Source organism: Gadus chalcogrammus, chromosome 13 (assembly GCF_026213295.1).
Source record: "Gadus chalcogrammus isolate NIFS_2021 chromosome 13, NIFS_Gcha_1.0, whole genome shotgun sequence".
NCBI lineage: Eukaryota > Metazoa > Chordata > Actinopteri > Gadiformes > Gadidae > Gadus > Gadus chalcogrammus.
Window position 1 is genome coordinate 15892719 of NC_079424.1, and position 21245 is coordinate 15913963.

The following is a 21245-nucleotide window of genomic DNA, read 5'->3' on the forward strand; positions in this document are numbered from 1 at the left end:
CAGTGGTAACCTCCTATGATGTGATGCAATGAAGAATTATCATAATTTATGCTGATATCATTCCTCCTCTCTCGACCAATGAACGCTCCTTACTTTCACCACCTGCCAGGAACAGAATTCCATCATTCCAGGCATTTTTACCCCCCTTCCTCGCTTACAACCAAGTTTGTCCCGACAAACGAGACGAGCTGCCATTGTTTTTTTTTGTAGTCGGTAGGCTCTGGAGACTCCTGCCTTTGTTATTTTGTGTTTGTTGCGCGTCTGTGTGGACCTACTACGGGATTCTTTGTGTTTTCCTTTTTTTTGTTGTGAGTAGTGATACAACCGAAGGTTCCAAAGTGGCGCTTAAAGTGAGTATCTCTCCTCGTAGCGCAACAACAGAGGGCTCGTTACATTGAAACTACTGTTCTGTGTTGACGTGCATTAGCACGAGAGTTTCACGCTGCTCGCGCCTCGGAGTTGTCTCGCCTGGCAGTGTCGTCTCTTCTTAACTTTACGTTGTGAAAATGAGCTGGCATTGAACAATTAAACTAACGTTTTTTATGATACGCCCTGTTATGTAAAGATGTTTGTGGGAGTTGTATGCACGATCTGGTCTAGGAGCTATTTCACGAGTAATATTTGTAAACAATACTACTACTCAAGCTTTTCTGAAACATGTTTTTTTTATCGAAGATGTCTATTATCATTCCATTAGTCTTTGCGCCATATAGCCTACTGAAGAACATTGGCCGAAGAAAATGTCAAAAACATGTTTTAAACTTCTAGGGTTAACATATCGCAACGAATTTACATTGATTCTTGCAAAAGTCATTATGCTGAGTGGAATGAGATTGTGGCATCTTGGGAATGTTCAAAGTGGAGCGAACAGGGAGACGGCGGTGAAGCGCGCTGGAGCTTTTTGGTGAAGAATTCCACTCATAGCATAGTGCTTTCCATGCAGCCTTTATAGTAAACCATTAGTTCCCTACAGGCGACATAGCTACACGTGATACCTTCTAAATCATGTTTACTGAGTCATTAAGAGTGTAGATCATTTGAACTGTAGACATAGTTAATGCTTTAAAACATGTCAACAACTACGTCAACAACCTAGTTGTGGGCCGAACGTGCTGCTTATTTTTCCGCATTATATTGTCGCCCACAGGGAGCCGAGTATGGAGACGCCATTGGATGTTCTGTCAAGAGCAGCATCACTAATTCATGCAGATGACGAGAAACGTAAGTTGAGCAGTAGGCCTATTACCACTTAATTGTACTTGTTTTCTGTTCACCTTGCAATGTTTATAGGAGAAATAAGTGTAGTGAGAGCAGAGAATGAGTTGTGATTTGTTCCAGTAGGTTTTGCCTTACATGTCTCTCACCCATGCATGCAGTCTGGGCTAATTAACATCACATTTGTGTAATAACACCCTTGTTTCATACACATGAAGAACAAAATAATTTTTTGGCCCCTTGGTTACATCCTCCTCAGTCAGTCCACAATAGGCATCTTTGTACTGAGCCGGCTTGGAATACAGTACATAGGCAAATAGGGATGACAACACTCAACTCCCAGTGCCCTTTTAAACAACCTCCACTGACTTAACTCTAGTGGTGGGGACTGACCAACTTTCGCTCAACATGTGCCCGTCTTTATTTGACCTCCATTTCAATATTTCTAATCATGTCTGAAAGTTATGGCATTACTGCAAAGAAACATAAATTCTTTCCAAGATTACTATTAGAAAAAACTGCTGCAAATCCGTCTTAGCAGAGCTCTGCTTAGTCAGCAGACCCAGAGCACGGTTGATTCTACGTCGACTTTTTTCAAATGCAATTTTCACAAACTCTGAATTGTATTGTGCTTCCCAATGACTCCATTGCTCACTGAAAGTTCAGCCTGCTTGATTATCTTGGATATTAAAAAGCATTTAGTCAAGGCTGCTGGAGGCCTCTTGTGTAAATCATTGTGTAAAGGTAAATCTAGTGGAACCAAGTAGAGGAGCGGGTCTGGTGGAAATATCCTATGGAAAAGGTGATTTTCTTATCAAATGTATTTTGTCCTATATACATTTTCTAACATAAAGTCTATATAGAATGTGCATATTCACACTAGCATGTTTCAAATTAAAGGATAGATTGAAGTAAAATACAATTTGAAGCATCTCTCCTTTGTTGACCTAATGAAATATTGGTGGTGACACTTTGAAAGAGTTCCAACTGTCATTTTCCACCATTTTTTCTCAATGGTCCCATAATGCAGTGCTTTATGTGAGCTGAATGTAAGCTGCCTTGCAATTCTTGAGTAAAAGGAGGAGGAGGGAAGCTTTCACCTCCTCCTCCCTCTCTCCCCTGTGGTGTCATTGTTTTTTGCTTCTGCGCTGATGTCACTTTGTGTTGTGGGTTGTGCATGGTTTCTTTGTCAAAAAACAATGCACTCGACCTGTTTCTATAATGGCGTGGGGGAACAAAAACAAGCAATGAGCCGACCAGCATACAAAGACGTGTTAAAGGGACCAACAGCTCAAGTAACTATCCCGTTAGCACAGGTCAGCGGTCGGGTTAAATAGCCAACATTGACTTGCATTACATTACATACTTACTTTACTCTCATCTATGAAATAACACATGCAGGGAGCTGAGTCAGATTGGGTGTCTTCCTCAATTGCAGTTTAAGACAGACTTTCTAAATATCTATGCAGTGCTTCATGCCAAAGCACTTAACCAACAGGAGGGGCTGGGGCCTGTTGGGGCAAGTGGTTAGGGTTAACCCTAACCCTAACCCTAACCCTAACCCTAACCCTAACCCTTACCCCTGTTTCATCAGGAAGTACACTGACAACCCATCACTTCAGTTCATAGGTTGCAATTGTATTCCATTTGCACTCTAGGGTCAAAATATTTTCACTAGTTATTTAATATAAATTGTAATGTTTTATTTATTTAAAGTGCTTGGAGAGGATTTATCTAAAATGGTTATTTTTTTAATCATATAATTTTTAAAGAACTTTTGTTTTGGAGCAACAATGAAGCACCATATAGGCCATTTTTTTCTACAGGAACCACAACAAAAGAGCAACTGGTGCCAGGAAAAGAGAGGTGCAGCTCCAGCTTTTTCTGTTGCTGTATAGAACACAACAATACTTCCTGCTTGTTTCTCTCTCTCTCTCTCTCTCTCTCTCTCTCTCTCTCTCTCTCTCTCTCTCTCTCTCTCTCTCTCTCTCTCTCTCTCTCTCTCTCTCTCTCTCACTCTCACTCTCACTCTCACTCTCCTGAAGTCGCTCTCTCTCTCAAACCTCTTTTGTAGTTAAAGTTTCCATTGTTTTGTTCAAACATCTTAGGTCTTTTCCTATATCTTCCTAGTGTTTTGTCTAAAGAAGGTGGTAGGCCTTATAGCCCAAAAGTATGGCTGGACTGCAAGCCAGGTATTTAGCATAGCCTAGCTGGGCTATGCAACCTTCCTCTTTACGTTTGAGGTAATTTATGTTTGTCATACTGTGTGCCTTACTGCTCTCTTGGTAAGTTCTCCCTTAGTTTGGTCTCAATGGGCAATCCTGATTATATACAAATATATATAAAGCTCAAAGATCAAGGGGAGGGTGCCAGTATTGAGAAGGAGAAGTAGGATCGTTCTCCCAGCTGTTGGTTGTGATCTGTCTGTCCATGCCTTCGGCGTAACATTTCTTAGGTGGTGCGTGGCCTGAGTGACACGTGACAGATGGAGGGAAGGGAGCCATTATAGTCAAATTATCTTGGGGAGCTTGTTCTCCCAGGTATCCTCTGTCAATCAGAGTAAGGTGTTATGTATTGGGTTCCTTTGGGTTCTACTAGTGTTAAAATCAGTACCTGTCTGTATCAATCAAGAATACGGAAAAACAAAGAATTGGCCAGGCTCTGTTGGTTACCTGTCAAATTGTCTGGTTTAATTAATTTCTTTAATCGTAGTGATTGGGCTGCTGACTTGAATAGGCTAACATTAGTTGTTAGCCTACTGTACGTGTACTATTGTGGGTGTCATGTTGTCACAAAATTTGAATTCAGTCTTTTTTTGATGAATAGGTAAAGCTCCCTCATTCAATTATTCCATGTTGCAAATTTTGGGTTAGTAGGAGGACTTTTCTTTTGAATCCGTTTGCATTCAAGTGTGAGAAAGTGAGATTAGCGAAATTTGATCAATTAATGAATACATGTCTCTATACATGATTAATCTCACTCTGTCAGTGCCTCTTATGCAGGGTTCATTGGTCATTTTGACAATGGATGGCAGTTAGGGTTGAATGATGTCATGCTCAGTAAATCAGGCTTGACTTATTGTCTTTTATACGGGCGGCACAGTCTACTGCAGAACAATCTCTGTCCTTATCTGTTATGGCTTTATTGCTCTAGTGTTCTCACTCTTCCAGGGTTAAAGTGTCGTGAAATTGTTAGCACTGCAGAAGACGCACTTTCAAACATGCACAAAAGTTTGCAACATTTCCTATAGGTAACTGGGGAAATGTTTGGGTTTATGGGAATCCAGGGCAGATGACCTGTGACTAAAACACTGCCCACACTGCAAGGCAGGGCATCTCTCAGATTTTCTTTCTCCAAGCACCCCTGTCTTTCTCCGACCGGCCTCTTGACCTCTACACCCTCTAGTAGACACACACACACACACACACACACACACACACACACACACACACACACACACACACACACACACACACACACACACACACACACACACACACACACACACACACACACACACACACACACACACACACACACTTACTTATTTTGCTTATCATGGTTCAGCAGGCAGTCATTAAGAGCTGAGATAAGGAGGTAAAATGGGGTCACAGAGGTCAGAGGTTAGGGTTTTGAGGTCACAGTGCTTGGTAAAAGGGCCTCGTTTTTTGCAGAATTAGAGCAGGGAATTTGCTGACGAAAAATATCCAAAAGCCTGTTCAGCTTGTCTAGGTTCAAGGTTCAAACGCACTTTGGCATATGCTTAGTGCTGTTTGATTTACCATAACAGTGGCAAATTCAGTAATTGGTGTGTGCAGTGCTTTCACACTTCATTATGGTAGACTTTGTGGTAGCTAATGCTGAAATAAAGATTGGTTCTTAAATTAAGGCCTTTACATCATTAATTACACCATCGCCATAAGACTACAGCACTGCTTAAACTCTAGGCGCCAGAGTAAATGGAATGGGTTGTATTCTACTATGTCTTCTAGTAAATATCAAGTATTTGTGTTAAGTAGTGAAAAAAAAGTTATAGTTTGTGTCTTGGAACTATAAAATAAATGAAATGCCACGTATATGGCTAGCTTTTTCAATACCAACTTGTTCTGTTGGAAGGAGTCTTCTCTCCACTGCATGCTAGCAACATCCACTTGGCATTCCTCTCTCTATTTTTCTATAGTTACGAAGATAAATATTTCTGCAATGCAAAGCGATATTCTTTCTAGCCTTGAAATGCACCTTAAATACACAAAGGCACGTTCAAGATATCATTATTTTCAGTGGTTTTTTAACAGGTTTCAGACTACATAATAATAATAGTTATAAACATATAAATAATAATAACACATTTACATAGCACTTTTTCTCACACTCAAGAAACGGTTCGAAAATTGAAAAAAATGATTATAGATATAAGCACAATATACAAACATACTTACAGAGGGGCAGTGGACTGGTATTGGTCGGGGATTAGTGTTTTGTTTAGCCTGAAGATTTCTTTTTAAACAGGCTTTAAAGATGGCAAGGCTGATAATTTAATACAAATACAGATACAAATGCTTATCCTCCCATATAATGGCACCCTGCATCTACATTTCATCACAACAAGACAGTTGGGATTCTAAATTCATTCTACTTTTTATAAAGCTATAGAAAATGTATATTAAATTATGCAATTATCTTCATACAAAATGTATTTTACATGCACTACATTGTGCATCAAAATGAACGATGCAGCATTTTTTCCATCTTTGAAATCAGAAGGTCACATTTTTCCCATGCAGATAAATGGAGAGATGTTTTGTGATAAGTGAAGGTTTCAGTATCTCACTCTAGGACCAATACCCCGAAACTGATGCGTTGGAGTAAATATAGTTGTGGCACTTGGTCTGTTTTCATCGAGTTACTACTTGCACAATGGTTTAGCATGACTGGGTCTTTGGATCGAGTTTCAACCCAAGGTCCATTCTGAGAATGAGAAGGAAGAAGGAGCCTACCGGAGACGGTGTGATTTCAGCACATAATAACCGCAGACCTCTCAGACCCCCAAGCCTTTGGGAGGTTTTCAATATCTGACCATGTGGCGCTCATGTCGACACGCACACTCACACACATACACACACACACACACACACACACACACACACACACACACACACACACACACACACACACACACACACACACACACAAAGACACGCACACACATTATACTACACTACACTACACAATACAAAGACACACACTAGGGATGCAAATTATCGAGTAATTCATTAATCGATAGTTGTTTCATCTTATCGATCGATGATCGATTAATTGATAAGCGGCAATTCTTCTGAGAAGCTGAATTTCCTTCTGAATGTGACACATTTAGGTGGTAATTCAACAAAGTCGTTTAGTTGTTGTACTTTAGAATACTTCCACATATTGTGCATTTGGCGTCTTTGTCGTCATTAACCAACTTAAAGTGGCTCCATACTGCACTCCGTCCTGCCGTGTTCCAATTCCCGTACTGTCCGTACTTACTAGCCAAAATTTGAGTACGCAGTACTCCAATTCAGATCCGGCGAAAAGAAGTATACTTCAAGGACCCGGATGCCGTACTCAAAACGGGCTAATCGTGAAGTGTGGATCTAAGGACACTCCCCGTACTCAACGGCAGCCTTCTTAGCTACGTAGCAGAAGAGGCGGAGCCAGGCTGAGCCAAAGTCGGCGCATTTTCCACATAGCCTGCATTAATATAGTCATTTTCTAGCAGCTTTTTATAGCTGCTAGGCGTAAAGAGTTCACCGTTCAAAGCGGGATGTTTATTGCGGGGGAGGAGCCACGGCGGCAGTCGTGATCGTAATTTCCGGTTAGTGCACCACGGAGTACTCGATTTGGAACAGCACTCGCTTCTGAAAAATGTACGTAGTAGCCAGTGCGGATAGTATACTTCCTTTAAGTATACTCATGGAAGTACGGGTATTGGAACACGGCCCTGCTTTGCTTGTGTTCCCGCTTGTGTTCCCGCGTGTGCGTCAAGTACGTCTGGCGTCAAGTGCGCCCTCACGTGGACGGTTGGGGAATTACGGGTTAAAATGCGATTAATTGCAAGTAATTTATTTTAATCGAGTAATCTCTTATCGACAATTAATCGATAATCGATTAATTGTTTGCATCCCTAACACACACACACACACACACACATATACTACACTACACCAAACTACACTGCACTACACAATACAAAGACACACACACACACACACACACATACACACACACATACACTACACCACCCTACACTACACAATACAAAGGTGGGAAAAGACAATACAGATGCCCAGCTTCTTCAGAATGACTCGCTTTGCTTTGTTTACATGCAACCTGATATTTCCCCTTGTACTGTGCGTGCATTGGGGATCCTTCACCACACTTCTCCATACACTCACCCTTGTTAACCCGCCAAGAGTGTCGGTTGCTCTGGTGATATCGTGACTCAGTTGAAAATGATTGTTTATGTTACAGTATTTATTAAAGAAAAGCACACTTTGCTTCAGGATGTTGGAATACAGATTTGGGTAATTCCACAGAATGGCCCAGTTTCCCATAGGTGGCATAACAGGGTAAACACAATAAGAATATAGAAAGAAAATATAAACTGAAAATGTACTTCATTATAAACATGAATTATGTTAAATTTCATTACATGTAAAGTAACTTCAATGATGGTGCAAGTTGCAAATTTCTTGCGGACAATTCCTTGTGTTTAAGGTTGTCATCAGCAAAAGCACGAGCATGCAAGGAAGTGAGGTCATCATGACATCAATGAGGATAACCTGTGCCCACCTCATTTACAACTGATATCATTGACACCTCATTCGCTTATCAAATATATAGGGCAAGAAGAAAAGTTAGACCAGGAGAGGGAAAACATTTTGACTGAACCAAAAGTAGGGTCATTTGTTGTTTGAATATGCTCATGTTCATTCTTAGCCTGGTAGAATGCGTCTGTACACTGCAGCGTATAAAATAATAACACATGACTCACCGCCAATCCTTTGTGTTGTTATAGAGACACACCTTCTCCCTGGAGAAGCCTGGACCTGTTTAAAAAATCTCTCTCTCCCCTCGTTCACTCTGCCTATCTCTCACCTTCTCTCACAGCCTTAACTCCAAAACTCTTGTAGACTGTGAAAACCCTATTAGCCCTGTTTTATTAACAACAGTGGGCTGTACTTTCACTAACAACTTATCCCTAGGGAGCAAAGGGGGTGAAATATCAGAAGCCTGTTGCGTAACAATCAAAAAATGAGCCCTACTTCAAGGATAGAAGTTGCACCTCTATGTCGGAAACAAAATTAATCGACTGGATGGTGTATCCAACATATTGTGAAGTAAATGCAATGTTAAGAAGAGCTACTAGTTGTAAGTCAAAATGCATCGATATTAATCAAGAAATAATGTGCAGATAATCTCACCATTACCTCTTAATCTGTTCCTATTGTTTTCTTCAGTCACTTCTAAAATCGAAGTGGATTTTAGATTGACAGCTTTAGGTTCGTCCCTGTGAAAAGGCAGTTGATTTGAGGCCAGCTGCAGTAAGCAGCAGTTGCCCGGTGAATAGGCACTCTGTTTGCACACAGGCTTGCAGTGTGTGAAACTAGAGACAATAGTGGCTCTCCAATGAGACAAGAAACATGTTCCTTGTGTTGTCGTGAGAGAGGTCTCCTGGGCTGGAGGGAGAGGGCGTTCAGTGTGCTTGTTTGTGCGGTGTGTGTAGGTATGTTGGTGTGTGTGTGTGCGTGTGTGTTCAGGTTAGGTAGGAGATTAGGGCATTAGTACTGGCGTGCGTGTCTTTGTGCAAGTGTGTAAAATGGGAAGGGTGAGTGGTTGGGACAATTGCGTGTGTGGACATGTGTGTGTGCTTTTCAAAGTGGGTTCATTCGTTTGTATTTGTGTGCATGTCTGTGATTGTTTTTGACCTGTACACTGTGTTTGTTTGCGTTTGAGCAATTTTTGAGAACATTTATTTCCAAAAAACTAAGTAGCGTGCAAGTGCTTAACGTAGGTTGCACATCTTAATTGCACATGGTGTAAGTCTATTACTACTATTTGTTATCAGGCACTACAATTAAACAGCTTCAAATATTTGATTCAAATTATATTACTTTCTGACAAACTCTAACACACCAAATTCTATTGATGGATATAAATCTGATGTTTGGAATTTTCCGCTACACCTGGAACTTTGTATTCCTTGTGCAACAGTGCTGACATTCAGCGATGGGCCCATCGCTGAAGGCCCGGGCCTCTGGCCCAGGCCTCTGGCCCGGTGTGCTGTAGATTGAGTTTGGTGGACTGGAGACCATGCAGTTTATGATCAAGGCGCTCCATGCAAACACATGGGGAACATATGCTGGATGCTAGAGATGCTACGCTCAGCGGCCGCAGCTGTGCCCATCGACTGAACACACAGGACAGTTATTGTCCCATCCGGAATGTGGTCGGAATTCTCTCTCTCTCCACTCTATTATATTCTCTCTCTCCCATCTCTTATATTCTCTCTCTCTCCACTCTCTTATATTCTCTCTCTCTCTCTCCACTCTCTTATATTCACTCTCTCTCTCTCTCTCTCTCTCTCTCTCTCTCTCTCTCTCTCTCTCTCTCTCTCTCTCTCTCTCTCTCTCTCTCTCTCTCTCTCTCTCTCTCTCTCTCTCTCTCTCTCTCTCTCTCTCTCTCTCTCTCTCTCTGTTGTGACACTTCGACATTAAAGACCTAGGCGACAGGCATGCCCATGGCACATTGTGTCAGAAATTAGGACTGTCATCTGTTTGCTTCATACATAAATATAAATGTTTTGGGCTTTAATTGATCCAATTAGTAATCTGTTTATTGCTCTCCAGATCCAACCGTGAGTATACAGACTGCCTCACTCGCTGTGTGTAACCCTACTCTGGCACCAGGGGGCAGGATCATACCACTCTGAAACATGATTGCTCATACAAACTTGTGTTTGTAACGGATAAGCACCATTATCTGCTAGCACGTTAATGTGTAACAGTACAATAACGTCAATTCAATTATATTAAATTGCATCCTATTCTATTTAGCCTACGCTAGTCGATGTTTCGCTGCCACAACTGGGCTTACTTTCTGAATGACTAGAGCTTTAGAATAGTTGTTATAGTTTGTAAATACTTTATTTAAGTAGAAAACATAAAGAATAGTATATAGTTGTTCCTCCTTATCCCCCCCTCCCCCCTTTCCGTCCATTTAATTTTAACATTCGTCCCTCTCCTGATGCTCCCCCCTCCCCTTACCTACCCTCCCCTCCCAACACTCTTTTTCCCTCTGCACGTTTATGCTTAGTTTTGTTTTGTTTTTCTAGCCCCTTCAACTGTGCGCTCTCTCTATCAGCCCTCCCCCTCCCCGCGGTCCGCAATAGCCGCTCTCCCTGTGTGAGTGTGATTCGTTCGGGGGAGCTGATCTCGCGCTTGAAAAATCCCTGATATTTGAGGCGCTCCAGACCAGGGATTGCGTTGAGCATGCGTAGAGCGTGCCCAGTCACCGCAGCGCAGCGACGGCCCCCTCGCAGCAGAGGAAACCGCTGGTGTAGCGTAGGAGTCATACCAAGCATAGCCTGCGTGTCAGTGCAGTCGACTTACAGCTGGCTGTGAGGACAACTGACGCTTCTTTTTTTTAAATTGTCAAACAATACGATTTTGTTGTTGTTGTTTTGAAAGTGTCTAAAGAAGTTATTTGACTTATGAAAAAGGTGAATTTTTGTGTTTTTTGGTAATTCGAGGAAAGTTAGAGGCTGGGCCTTTGGCTGTTTTGACTGTGGGAGCCACACGCATACGTTTCAATTTGAGCAGCTAAATTGGGGTCTTTTTCCCTTTCTACTACGATAAATGCTTCTTACGAAAATGGATCTTTTGAACTACCAGTACCTGGACAAAATGAACAACAATATTGGCATTCTCTGCTACGAAGGTAAAACAAATGAGTTTGTGTTGTTGTCTTTTCTGCTTTTAAACTAGTTTGTCTATATATATATCCCATATAACTGATGTTGTGATCTTCGGATCGCAGTTCGATTTACTGTGATTAGCTCGATAGGATGCCTTTATAATGCTACATGTTCATGATTAGTATAACGTTTTACATCATTGTCATGTGTTTCTAAATGGATCATTCACAACAACATTATGAATGTATCTTTTATTTAAAAATCCATGTTATGCTGCCTCTGCCTCAAATAAACAGACTGAGCTTGATGTTTCAACAAACAATGTGATCAACAAGAGCATTGTAGGCTTCTTATCATAATACGGCTGAACAATAATAATCTTTTCCCATCCTGTTACTGACTTGGCCTCAAAGAGACTGTTAATGGCTGGGATCAAAGGCTGTTTAGGAGTGTAAGCCATGTGTGAATTTCAGCGATCTCACGTTGACGGCTGAAGGACCTCATTATTGTGCTTTTCTATTGTGCTTTTCCTGCTCGGTTGCGGCAGTCCTTTGAAAGTTTTGAGTAGGAAACAAATTCATACTTCAACCTTTAAACATTCTTGCACTTGTCAGAATGTTATGTTTTTTTAAATATTTTCTTCTTCAAAAGCTTTTAGGAATTCTGAATCGGTAACAGAATCACGTAGCAGGAATGGCATGGATATTAACTAACCTTCTCTTGCTCTCCAACTTTTACCCTTTTCCTTAGATCTCATCTCTCATCCTGCCCCCCTCCCACCCTGTAGTCCTCCCTCCCTTTCCCAACTTCTGCTTTTATTTTTTCTGCTCTCTCTCTCTCTCTCTCTCTTACCCCCCCCCCCCTGCCTCTCTCCCCCTCTCTCTTGGCTGTTGTGAGTTCTCACATGTCAGGGGTTGGGCTGTAATATGACCCATCTTACCCCTGGGGCTAAATGCATGTTCTTTCTCTGTCCCGTCTCTCATGCTCACACCATCAACTTTTTTTAAGGCCCTGCGGAAGAAAAATAGAAAATAAGTATATTAAGCATAGAAGAGCAAATGTGCAGACTATTTTGTAGTTCTAATACACAAATGGATTACAGTTCAGTTGAATTACAACAAGTTTCTCATTTATATTGGACGTACAATATCTTCACTGTGTAAAACATTTGACGAAATACAATTAAAGTTTGAATAATAGCCTACTAACAACCATTATCCAAACTATGATAATAATAAATACATTTCTGCAGCCGAAACGGTTTTCTACTTCCTCTCTGCACCCATCACTGCTCTAGGTATCTTTGTTTGTCGGTTGGTGCCACAAGTAGCAGAATTAGAGGCTCTGTTTTAGCCCACTGCATGTAATGGCCATGGTTATAGCACTCCTATTAATACTGCGCCACCAGAAACCAATCTGAGGGAGTGAGGCGAACAGACTGAACAACAGTGTGACATAAAATGAGAGGGAGAGAGAAAATTTATCGAGAAATAATAATTGTTTTAACATGAAGTGAAAATGATTAAAGGGCAACCAACTCTATTATGTTGATGGAGTAGCAAGAGCCAAAGTTTGCTTGGGTTTTGTAGTTCTTGTTGTCTTTGTTTTCAAAATAACTACATGACAGTACATCATTTTGAGATTTGGTCATGGAGTGTTTCAGGGCTTTTGATACCTGGAATCAAAGGGCAACAGCAACCCTTGTGATTGTTTTGATTGGTTCACCATAGTGTGTTGGAACTGAGAACCCCAATTTTGAGATTGTTGCTCTTAAGATAATTATTGCTGACATAAACAAGTCTTGACTTTTGTTTGTCAATGTTGTTCATTTTTCCTTATCTTTTTAACAGTGTTAACCAATAATGGTTGGATGTCTGATCAATAAGAGAGAGAGAAAAGGGAGAGAGAGAGAGATAGGGTGAGAGTACACACACAAGTGCCACCATCACTCTCACTATCAATGTTTTGGGAAAAAAACATCCTCTTCATCATATCTCTGGTTGCTCTTTGTCTCCCCCCCTCTATGGTTCCAGGTGTTTGTCAGCTATTGATGAACCTCGCACAGTAGCATTGTATGCACAGATAATGGCAACATGATCTATGTTCCTATCCCCCCCCCGTTCTCTTTTGCTCTGGCGCTCTCTGTTTCTACTGTTAGCCAATTGTTGACCTGGGGTCAGTTGGGGAACAGTAACAGTTTTTTTTTTTGTTGTTGTTCGGGCTTCATTTGTTTGTGGTCCTCCTGACTGTTTGAAGCATTTTCTTCAGCTCTTGCTGATTTGAATAAAAAAAAAATAGTTAATCCAAAACGTTAAACTTTCTAACCCCCCCACCCCCCCACCAACCTCCCTTGAGTTAAATTCAGGTTGCAGAGAAAATAATCCCCCCTTCTGCTTAACAGTGAGGTGTGTGTGGGGGGGGGGAGACAAGCTTGGACTCATTTCAAGCATCAAAAGGAAAAGGAAGTGCAGTGCAGGAAGGGAGTGTGTGGAAACGGAGAAGAAAGAGACGGAGATGCACATCCTTTGGTAACTCGAGCTCATCGTGAATCTAAAGTTGTCCAAGGCTTGACAGAGGGACAAGGCTTTGATCATATGGGCCCAGAAACTAGAGTATTCTTGTTTAGAAACTAGAAACTAGAGGAGACTTGTTTAACAGGCAGGCCTCATAGGTGCTCAATGTTACACTCATCCTGTTTGACCTACTTATATTTTAACTTCACATGAGCTCCAGGGGGTTGTCAGAAACCAGCCACACCGTGTTAACATTTGTTTGTGATTTTGAAACTCATGCAAATTCTTTCAGTGGCAACTATGTCAATTTGAATTGACTTTTATTGTGGATCCAGGCAGCGGTTCACACATGCAAACAAAACAGCTGATTGGCAGCATTAATCAAATAAAAATGGCTACGTTTGTTTATTAACGTTCGTCAGTATTCGTTTGTATCTCCTGAAATGCGTCCATAATCCTCTCTTGGGCAAACACTGATTGGTTGCAGTCTCCCCAGGGCAATTCAAGATTCAAGATTCAAGATTCAAGATTCAGGATTCAAGATTCAAGATTCAAGATTCAAAAAGCTTTATTGTCTAGTATGTTGCCATACTAGAAAATTGTCTTTTGACTGAAGGCTTGGAGGTGTGTGTGTGTGTGTGTGTGTGTGTGTGTGTGTGTGTGTGTGTGTGTGTGTGTGTGTGTGTGTGTGTGTGTGTGTGTGTGTGTGTGTGTGTGTGTGTGTGTGTGTGTGTGTGTGTGTGTGTGTGTGTATTTATTTATCGATAGTGCTGTTATTAAGCCTGCGACATGTGAGCGACATAATGCGCTGAGGAGACTGAAGTCAGGCGAGGAGAAATGGGACCAATGTACCCGTGCCTACACGCACATGTTGGTCTAGACATGTTCAGCGTTCAGCCAGCCTGGAGGAGGTGTGGATGTTACGGGCCGACTGCGGTGGCTCATGGTGGCCAGAGGGTGAGGGGCTGAAATCAAAACCATGGCAGGCAGTTGGCTCGTCGTACCCTAGACTCCTAGAGGAGGCTTGACCGAGCAGAGTGTCGGGGAGGGGTTAGTGGGTTTGTTACAGAGTAGTCACCCACAAAGGAATCGAATGAAACCCGGCCAGATCATATAAATAAGGTGCGTCCGATGCGCATGTTGTTCCTTGCCGAGAGTTTTACTACAGTCGAGGCAAAAATAACACTGAAGCCTTTTGTGTCGTTCCATGTCTTAAGGGCAGAGGTGTGCTTTCTTGTGATCCCACACTGCCACAGTGCATGCACACGGCAATAGGTTTTTGTTTCCATTAAGGGACGATCCCTGTTGGTAACTGGGTGGTTCCCGTCGCTGTACCTCCACACGTGGAACATGCACACATTTGTCTTTCCTCCTTGTGTGAATGGAAATCCTGACCCCTGAAAGCCGGTCCTGCCTCCTGCTGATTGGTCGGCGGGTTGTCCCAGCCGTCCTGCTCTTGCACTGCGGGCCCACTGTCCTGCCAAACACAATGATGTCATCCTTGTTGCCATGGGGCTGAATGGGGTGAGCAGGGACATGCCAGAAAGGGAGAGAGGGAGAGCGTTGCTTTGTTTTGTTCAGGAGACCAGTCCTGCATGCGAGCAGGCAAAGCTACAACCACAGTTTCAGAAACAATCTAGGCGAAACTATTTGATTATTGCTCTTAAGTTTTGGCTTGTACGACACACTCAAATGGAGATGAAAAATACTGAAAATATGGCGTCCACTGGCATTGCCCTCCTGTTTACTGTACTATAGTAGGTATTTGCAAAGTAAATAAAATGTTGGTTAGCGTTAGCATAGCAAGCCTATTTGGTTTTGGTACTGAGAGGCAGACACACAAGGTTTTGGCAGTGGAAAGTCCCAGCAGCGAGGAAGAGCCTACGGTACTTTTCCTGTCTCTCTTTCTCCCTCTATCCCTCCCTCAACCCCTCACACTTCTCTCTCTCTCTCTCTCTCACTCGCTCACTTGCTTGCTTTCTCAGTCTGTAACTACTGCTTGCCCTCCTAAACCTTATGAAGGAGGGAATGAAGGGGATGAATCTCAGACAGATGCCAGGGATTGCTACCTCTGTAACCTGCCCTCGACTACAAAATACAGTTAATTTGAAGCTGTCTGGTCTTGGTCTCTACAGTAAAAATACAGTTTCACTGGTGGTCCCCAAATTGTTTCTTTGTAATGAAGTTGATGGTTTTGAAGTTGTGTGGGGTCTTTCTGGAGACGTTTGCAGACTACAGCAAAGTCTGTAAAATGTTGATGACTTGACTCACTGAACCAAACCTAAGACATCCAAGGCCTTCAACTTAATGTGCATTAAAGTTGAAGTGGTAAGTTGTATTAGAGTTTTATACATGATGCTTTTAACACCTTTAAGCCATGGAACACTCCACACTAATCCATGGCACACAATTCGGGCCAACACATGCTAGATTTTCCGGTGGAAATTACATTATACTTTAGTTTCAGATAAATCTTTGTGCTCTTCTTTAGATTTGACATAATATGTTTTTTCCCCCCCTTGGAGATTACAAGGATTACAAGGTCTGCACATTTGCAATCGATTTTTTTAAGTTCAGACGGGTTAACTGTTCACCGATAATGATTTAGTTGACTAAATCTTTAAATTCCTCTCCCTTAAAGGTGAGGCAGCGCTGAGGGGGGACCCCAGACTCCAGTCCCTCTCCTTGTCCTCGTCGTCTTCGTCCTCGTCGTCCTCTTCTTCGTCGTCTTCATCCTCCAGCCACAGGACAGGCCCTCCCCCCATCAGCCCCACCAAGAGAAAGATGAGTGGGGACCAAGCCGACAGCGACATGGACGACAATGAACACGTAGTCAAGATGAGCCGCCTGTTCGCCGCACAACTGTAAGTTTGTTTATTGCACACACACACACACGCACGCACGCACGCACGCACGCACGCACGCACGCACGCACGCACGCACGCACGCACGCACGCACGCACGCACGCACACACACACACACACACACACACACACACACACACACACACACACACACACACACACACACACACACACACACACACACACACACACACACACACACACACACACACACGCCTATATGCATACACACACAAACAAACACACACACGTGCAAACACATGCAAGTACAAGGACATTATTCTCGGTAGTCCCTGTATTGGACTTGCCCTTTGCCAACGCCAGGCCCTGTTTAGCTGCCTCCACACGGCTCTCCTTTTAGCCACTGAGCTCAGAGAGGCTGCAGAGTGGCATGCGCAGCAGCAGAAGAGGGAGGCTAATGGGTTGGCAGGCAGGGTCCCTCGCCGCTCCGGTTCTCACAAGGACCCCAGCATTTCAGCATCCAGGCGGTCCAGACCCTGGAGCCCGGTTTAGGGGCTGTTTTTCTGTCATAGATCGGTATTGATCCAGGGACACATATTTGACATGGCTCTGCAAGAGGCTCTCTATTTGCTAACTATTTAGCCTTAGCATTCCAACACACAAATAGTGTATTTCTGTGATTCGCCGAAGCAGTAAACTTGATCTTGCGCTGGTTTCATGCCAAGAGGGCCTCAACATGATGCATGTGCTGCTACTGATGGTACAGCCAGTGGCAAAATTAGACCCAAGGGTACAGTTGCTGACTAAGACACTACGTATACCACTACAGAGTTGGCACTGTTTTGAACTTTAAGGACCAATTATTTACCATAAAGTCCAGATGACTAGAGAGAGACGATTGTTTCCTTGGGGAAGACAATCCTATGCAGTTCTTCTTCTTCGTCCTACTTGCATTAGATCACAAGCAGAAAAAAGTAATGAAGTCCAAACTCACTCAGACCCACAGACCCCTCTGCTGGCATCGTGTGAGCGGCCTGGCTTGTTTCACAAAAGGTCGCCTTCACGTTTCACACTAGTGGTCATCGCCTGAATGTGAGAGGGCTGGAGAAATTAATGCTATATTGTCTCCGGGCGGTCAAACCGGGCCACTGAAGCGTCCCTTTCCCGCATGTGGCATTATTCTGTGGCCGCAACTTTCTGGAATCCATTTGTGTCATGTGCCATGCGGTTGTCTTCTGCATATATCGATATGTAAATGCTCTCCTTCCCACACATCACAAGTCAGTCTGGGGCCTGTTGTCTGCCCACATCGACACAATGGGCCTTATTGTCTTGTCCCAGTCGGGGGCTGGAACTTGTACTTGCCGCCATTTCATGCAGCACCATTCACTGTAGTCCACTTGGTGTTTACTATGATAAAAAAAAAGTTCAAACTAGGAATTAGTCGTTTTCAAGGCTTCAGGGAGCTTTTGTTTTCTTTTGCAGCGTAATTATGTCTTACTCCGAGCCAGTTCTTTGCACGGTTCTACAGAAGGTTCAACTGCTACGGGTCTCGTTGAAACCTGTCATCAGAGCAAACCTGTCCAACAATTCAACCTCGACTGAACTCTTGAGCTCAAGAAACCGTGATTGGGCTGAATTGGAGAATGATGGGTTGTCACAGAAAGGGAGAGAGTTATGCTAAAAATACTAGAGAAAAAATACAACACCTTAGGAAAGCAAACTCTGGGGCGTTTCACACTTGGCACTTCGAAAGGCCTCCGCTTTCTGCCTCATTTAGCTCATCTATCGTTCCTGGAACAGTGATTAGGCTTAATTTGAAAATGATGGGTTTTCTTCTGAAAAAAAGGTAAGGGAGAAAAGGCACAGCCGCTGACTAAATCCCGCCCTCCGAAACACATATACATGCATGACTGCGCGTGCTCCATTTAATCCTTCAGGTAGTGGCACCTTTTTTGTATTGTCATGGTTTTTGGGAGATATTTACAATGGTCTTTAGTTTGCAACACAAAACTGTTTTGTTTTGCAAAATGTTCATAATATTTTTTTATTATGAAATTACAACAAGCTGACATCTGACACCTCAGATAATGGGAGGGACTTAGAGACAGGAAGACACCTGATACCAAAGACAAGGGGAGGGACTTAGAGACAGGAAGACAGCTGATACCAAAGACAAGGGGGAGGGATCAAAGAGAGGAAAGTCAGCTTTCTTATAAAAAAACTTGCTGGGACTCATCAACACGTCTAATCAGTCGTGTTGAGCCATATTTCATATCATTGCTCAAACTTTTGACGGTTTTCAATAAGGAATATTATATCCCTCTACCAAAAGGTTAGGTTTGTTGAGACAAACGTGTGTTTATGCAGAACTGTTCGGATTGTTGTACGAAGTGTGTGTGTGTGTGTGTGTGTGTGTGTGTGTGTGTGTGTGTGTGTGTGTGTGTGTGTGTGTGTGTGTGTGTGTGTGTGTGTGTGTGTGTGTGTGTGTGTGTGTGTGTGTGTCGGTTGTGTGTTGGTTAGGCAGGGGCGGGGGGGGGGGGGGGGGGGTCCAAGTTGGGTGCTGCATGGCTGTTTTCTCATTTTCCTCCAGGCAGGAGGAGGAAGGGGAGGAGGAGGAGGAGTAGTGAGTGAGTGGGGGAACAAAGAAGCCTTATCCTGTGTAGTGCTGGAGCCTGTGGGTTGGAAGCTTGCTGGTGCCTGTCCACTTGCCTGCCCTGCCGCTAGCCTCTTGTACGTCTGCCAGTGAAGGAGCCCCCCCCCCCCTCTCATCCCTCGGCGGGCTTAGCCGCGGCGCTCCCTGGCTAATTCAACAGCTAATCACAGGAGCTGGGCTGTTTTGACAGCAGCTCGCTGGGGCCCTCCATTGACACCGTGTGTACTCAAAGAATCTTGACAGGCGAGTGATTTAGTGTGCGAAACCCGCCGTAGAGCCAATGCGAAAATGTTTTTTCGCGAGTGTTGTGCAACCCTCGGACATCATGTTTTATATCACTGGGGCTGTTTAACTCTTTTTTTCTGAGCTGAGCTGCTTCTCTGTTCTGTCAGAGTGGCTATCTACCACCAGTTTACATACTGTAAACTGGTGGTAGATATACAATCATTATCTTTGCCACTCGACACCCTGTCATTATGCGTCTTCATAAGTCCAGGCCCTCTTAATTTCACCCTCTCGCAAGTGTTGGATGGAATGGAGATGAAACAGGTAGAAAGTGTGTTTGTGCAACATAGTGTAGTTGTTATGTTTCGTAAACAACATACATTGTTTATTTTGTAAGCCATCCATCTCAGTGGTTTCGCTATAGTGGGAAGTCCAGCTGCCTGTTACTTCCTCCTCTCCTCCTCCTCCTCCTCCTCCTGCTCCTTATTCAAAATCTTCTCCTCCATGTTCAAACTGGGAACAGTACCAGCTCCTCATTCTCATGGCCCGGTCTCCAGAATGGAAATAGAGAGCGGGAAAAAAGCGAGTGAGAGCGGGAGTGTCAAACCACTGGTTGTCGAAGCCAAGGGTGATGAAGTCAGTGTTGGGTGCTTGTTTTACACGGGGACTATTTGAATCACATGTGAGACAGTGGAGCAAGTCTCCCCTTGTGTCTTTGTGTGTTTGGATGGGAGGCTTGTGTTTTGTTCTTTGTTGTCGGCGTGTTGCTAGGCATGTGTATGAATAAATGAATATATCATGTGTTTGTTTTGTGTGTGTGTGAGCTTCTAGTCTTATAGTTTCGTTTTTTTTTTGTTTCAGTAACAGAGTTACATAAAGTTGTTTTATAGCCATTTGATCTGACGTATCAAAGTTTTCATATAACAAGGACCGATTCTATTCTCTCGAGAAACAAAACTCCCATTATTCACACGTGTTATGTGATATAACTTTAATGGATTGTTGAAACGATAAAAAACTTAAAAATTGCAGGAAATTAAAGCCATCCCTGTATGTTCTAATCCTGCGAACGAGGCAGCCCTTGTATGCACCTCAGCCTAAACATGAGCTTGCAGGTAACAGGAAATGAAAAGCAGGAGAGACCTGTTTAGAGAGGCTTCCCCGTTCTGCTGGAGCTTCACGTATTAACGCCACACTTCCGTTCAGCATCAGAGCCCCCCCCCCCTACGGAGCGCACCCTGTTTAGACATTCTGGTTTGCTGTGCGTGTGTTTGTTAGAGTGTGTGACACAGTCAAGTCAAGTGTGTCCGGCATGTGTGTTTATATCAATTTTGTAGTTTTGCAGTGGGCTGGACTTGCAGAACTTTGGCCTGTTCGCAACCTGTGGTTTCCCCCCACCCATCCTCCACCTCTTAATCCACACACACACACACACACACACACACACACACACACACACACACACACACACACACACACACACACACACACACACACACACACACACACACACACACACACACACACACACACACCCCTTCCCCCCTTCTCCCAACTGCGGCCCACTGATTCTTCCCAGATGTTTCCTGTGTATCTCTTCCCTATCTTCTCTCTCTTTCTCCCTCTCTCTCTCTCTCTCTCTCTCTCTCTCTCTCTCTCTCTCTCTCTCTCTCTCTCTCTCTCTCTCTCTCAGTCTCCCCCTCTCCGCCCTCCTTCTCTTGTTTTCTTTTGAGAGGGAGAGAGCGAGATATAAAAGGCTGATGGTGCCAAAGGTTGTGGAGTGAGTTTTTCCTCTCTTTCAGAAGGAGGCCCTGGAACACAGTAGTGAGAACGTTTGGATTTCCCTCTAATGGCC

General features: G+C 43.3%; 1 protein-coding gene across 2 annotated transcripts in view; it reads left to right on the plus strand.

The window, feature by feature from the left end:
* The first annotated feature begins 43 nt into the window (after nt 1-43).
* vgll4b (vestigial-like family member 4b) overlaps nt 44-21245 on the plus strand; it is a 27942-nt gene continuing 6740 nt past the window's right edge. Inside the window, exons 1-3 of one of the 2 annotated variants that reach the window (XM_056606590.1) lie at nt 44-350; nt 1148-1221; nt 16325-16547. In XM_056606590.1, the coding sequence (XP_056462565.1) occupies nt 1158-1221; nt 16325-16547 (287 nt within the window). In that variant the 5' untranslated portion in view covers nt 44-350; nt 1148-1157. Of the gene's footprint in view, nt 351-1147; nt 1222-10666; nt 11194-16324; nt 16548-21245 lie in introns of those variants that run through there. The other variant, XM_056606588.1, reaches the window with a different exon arrangement.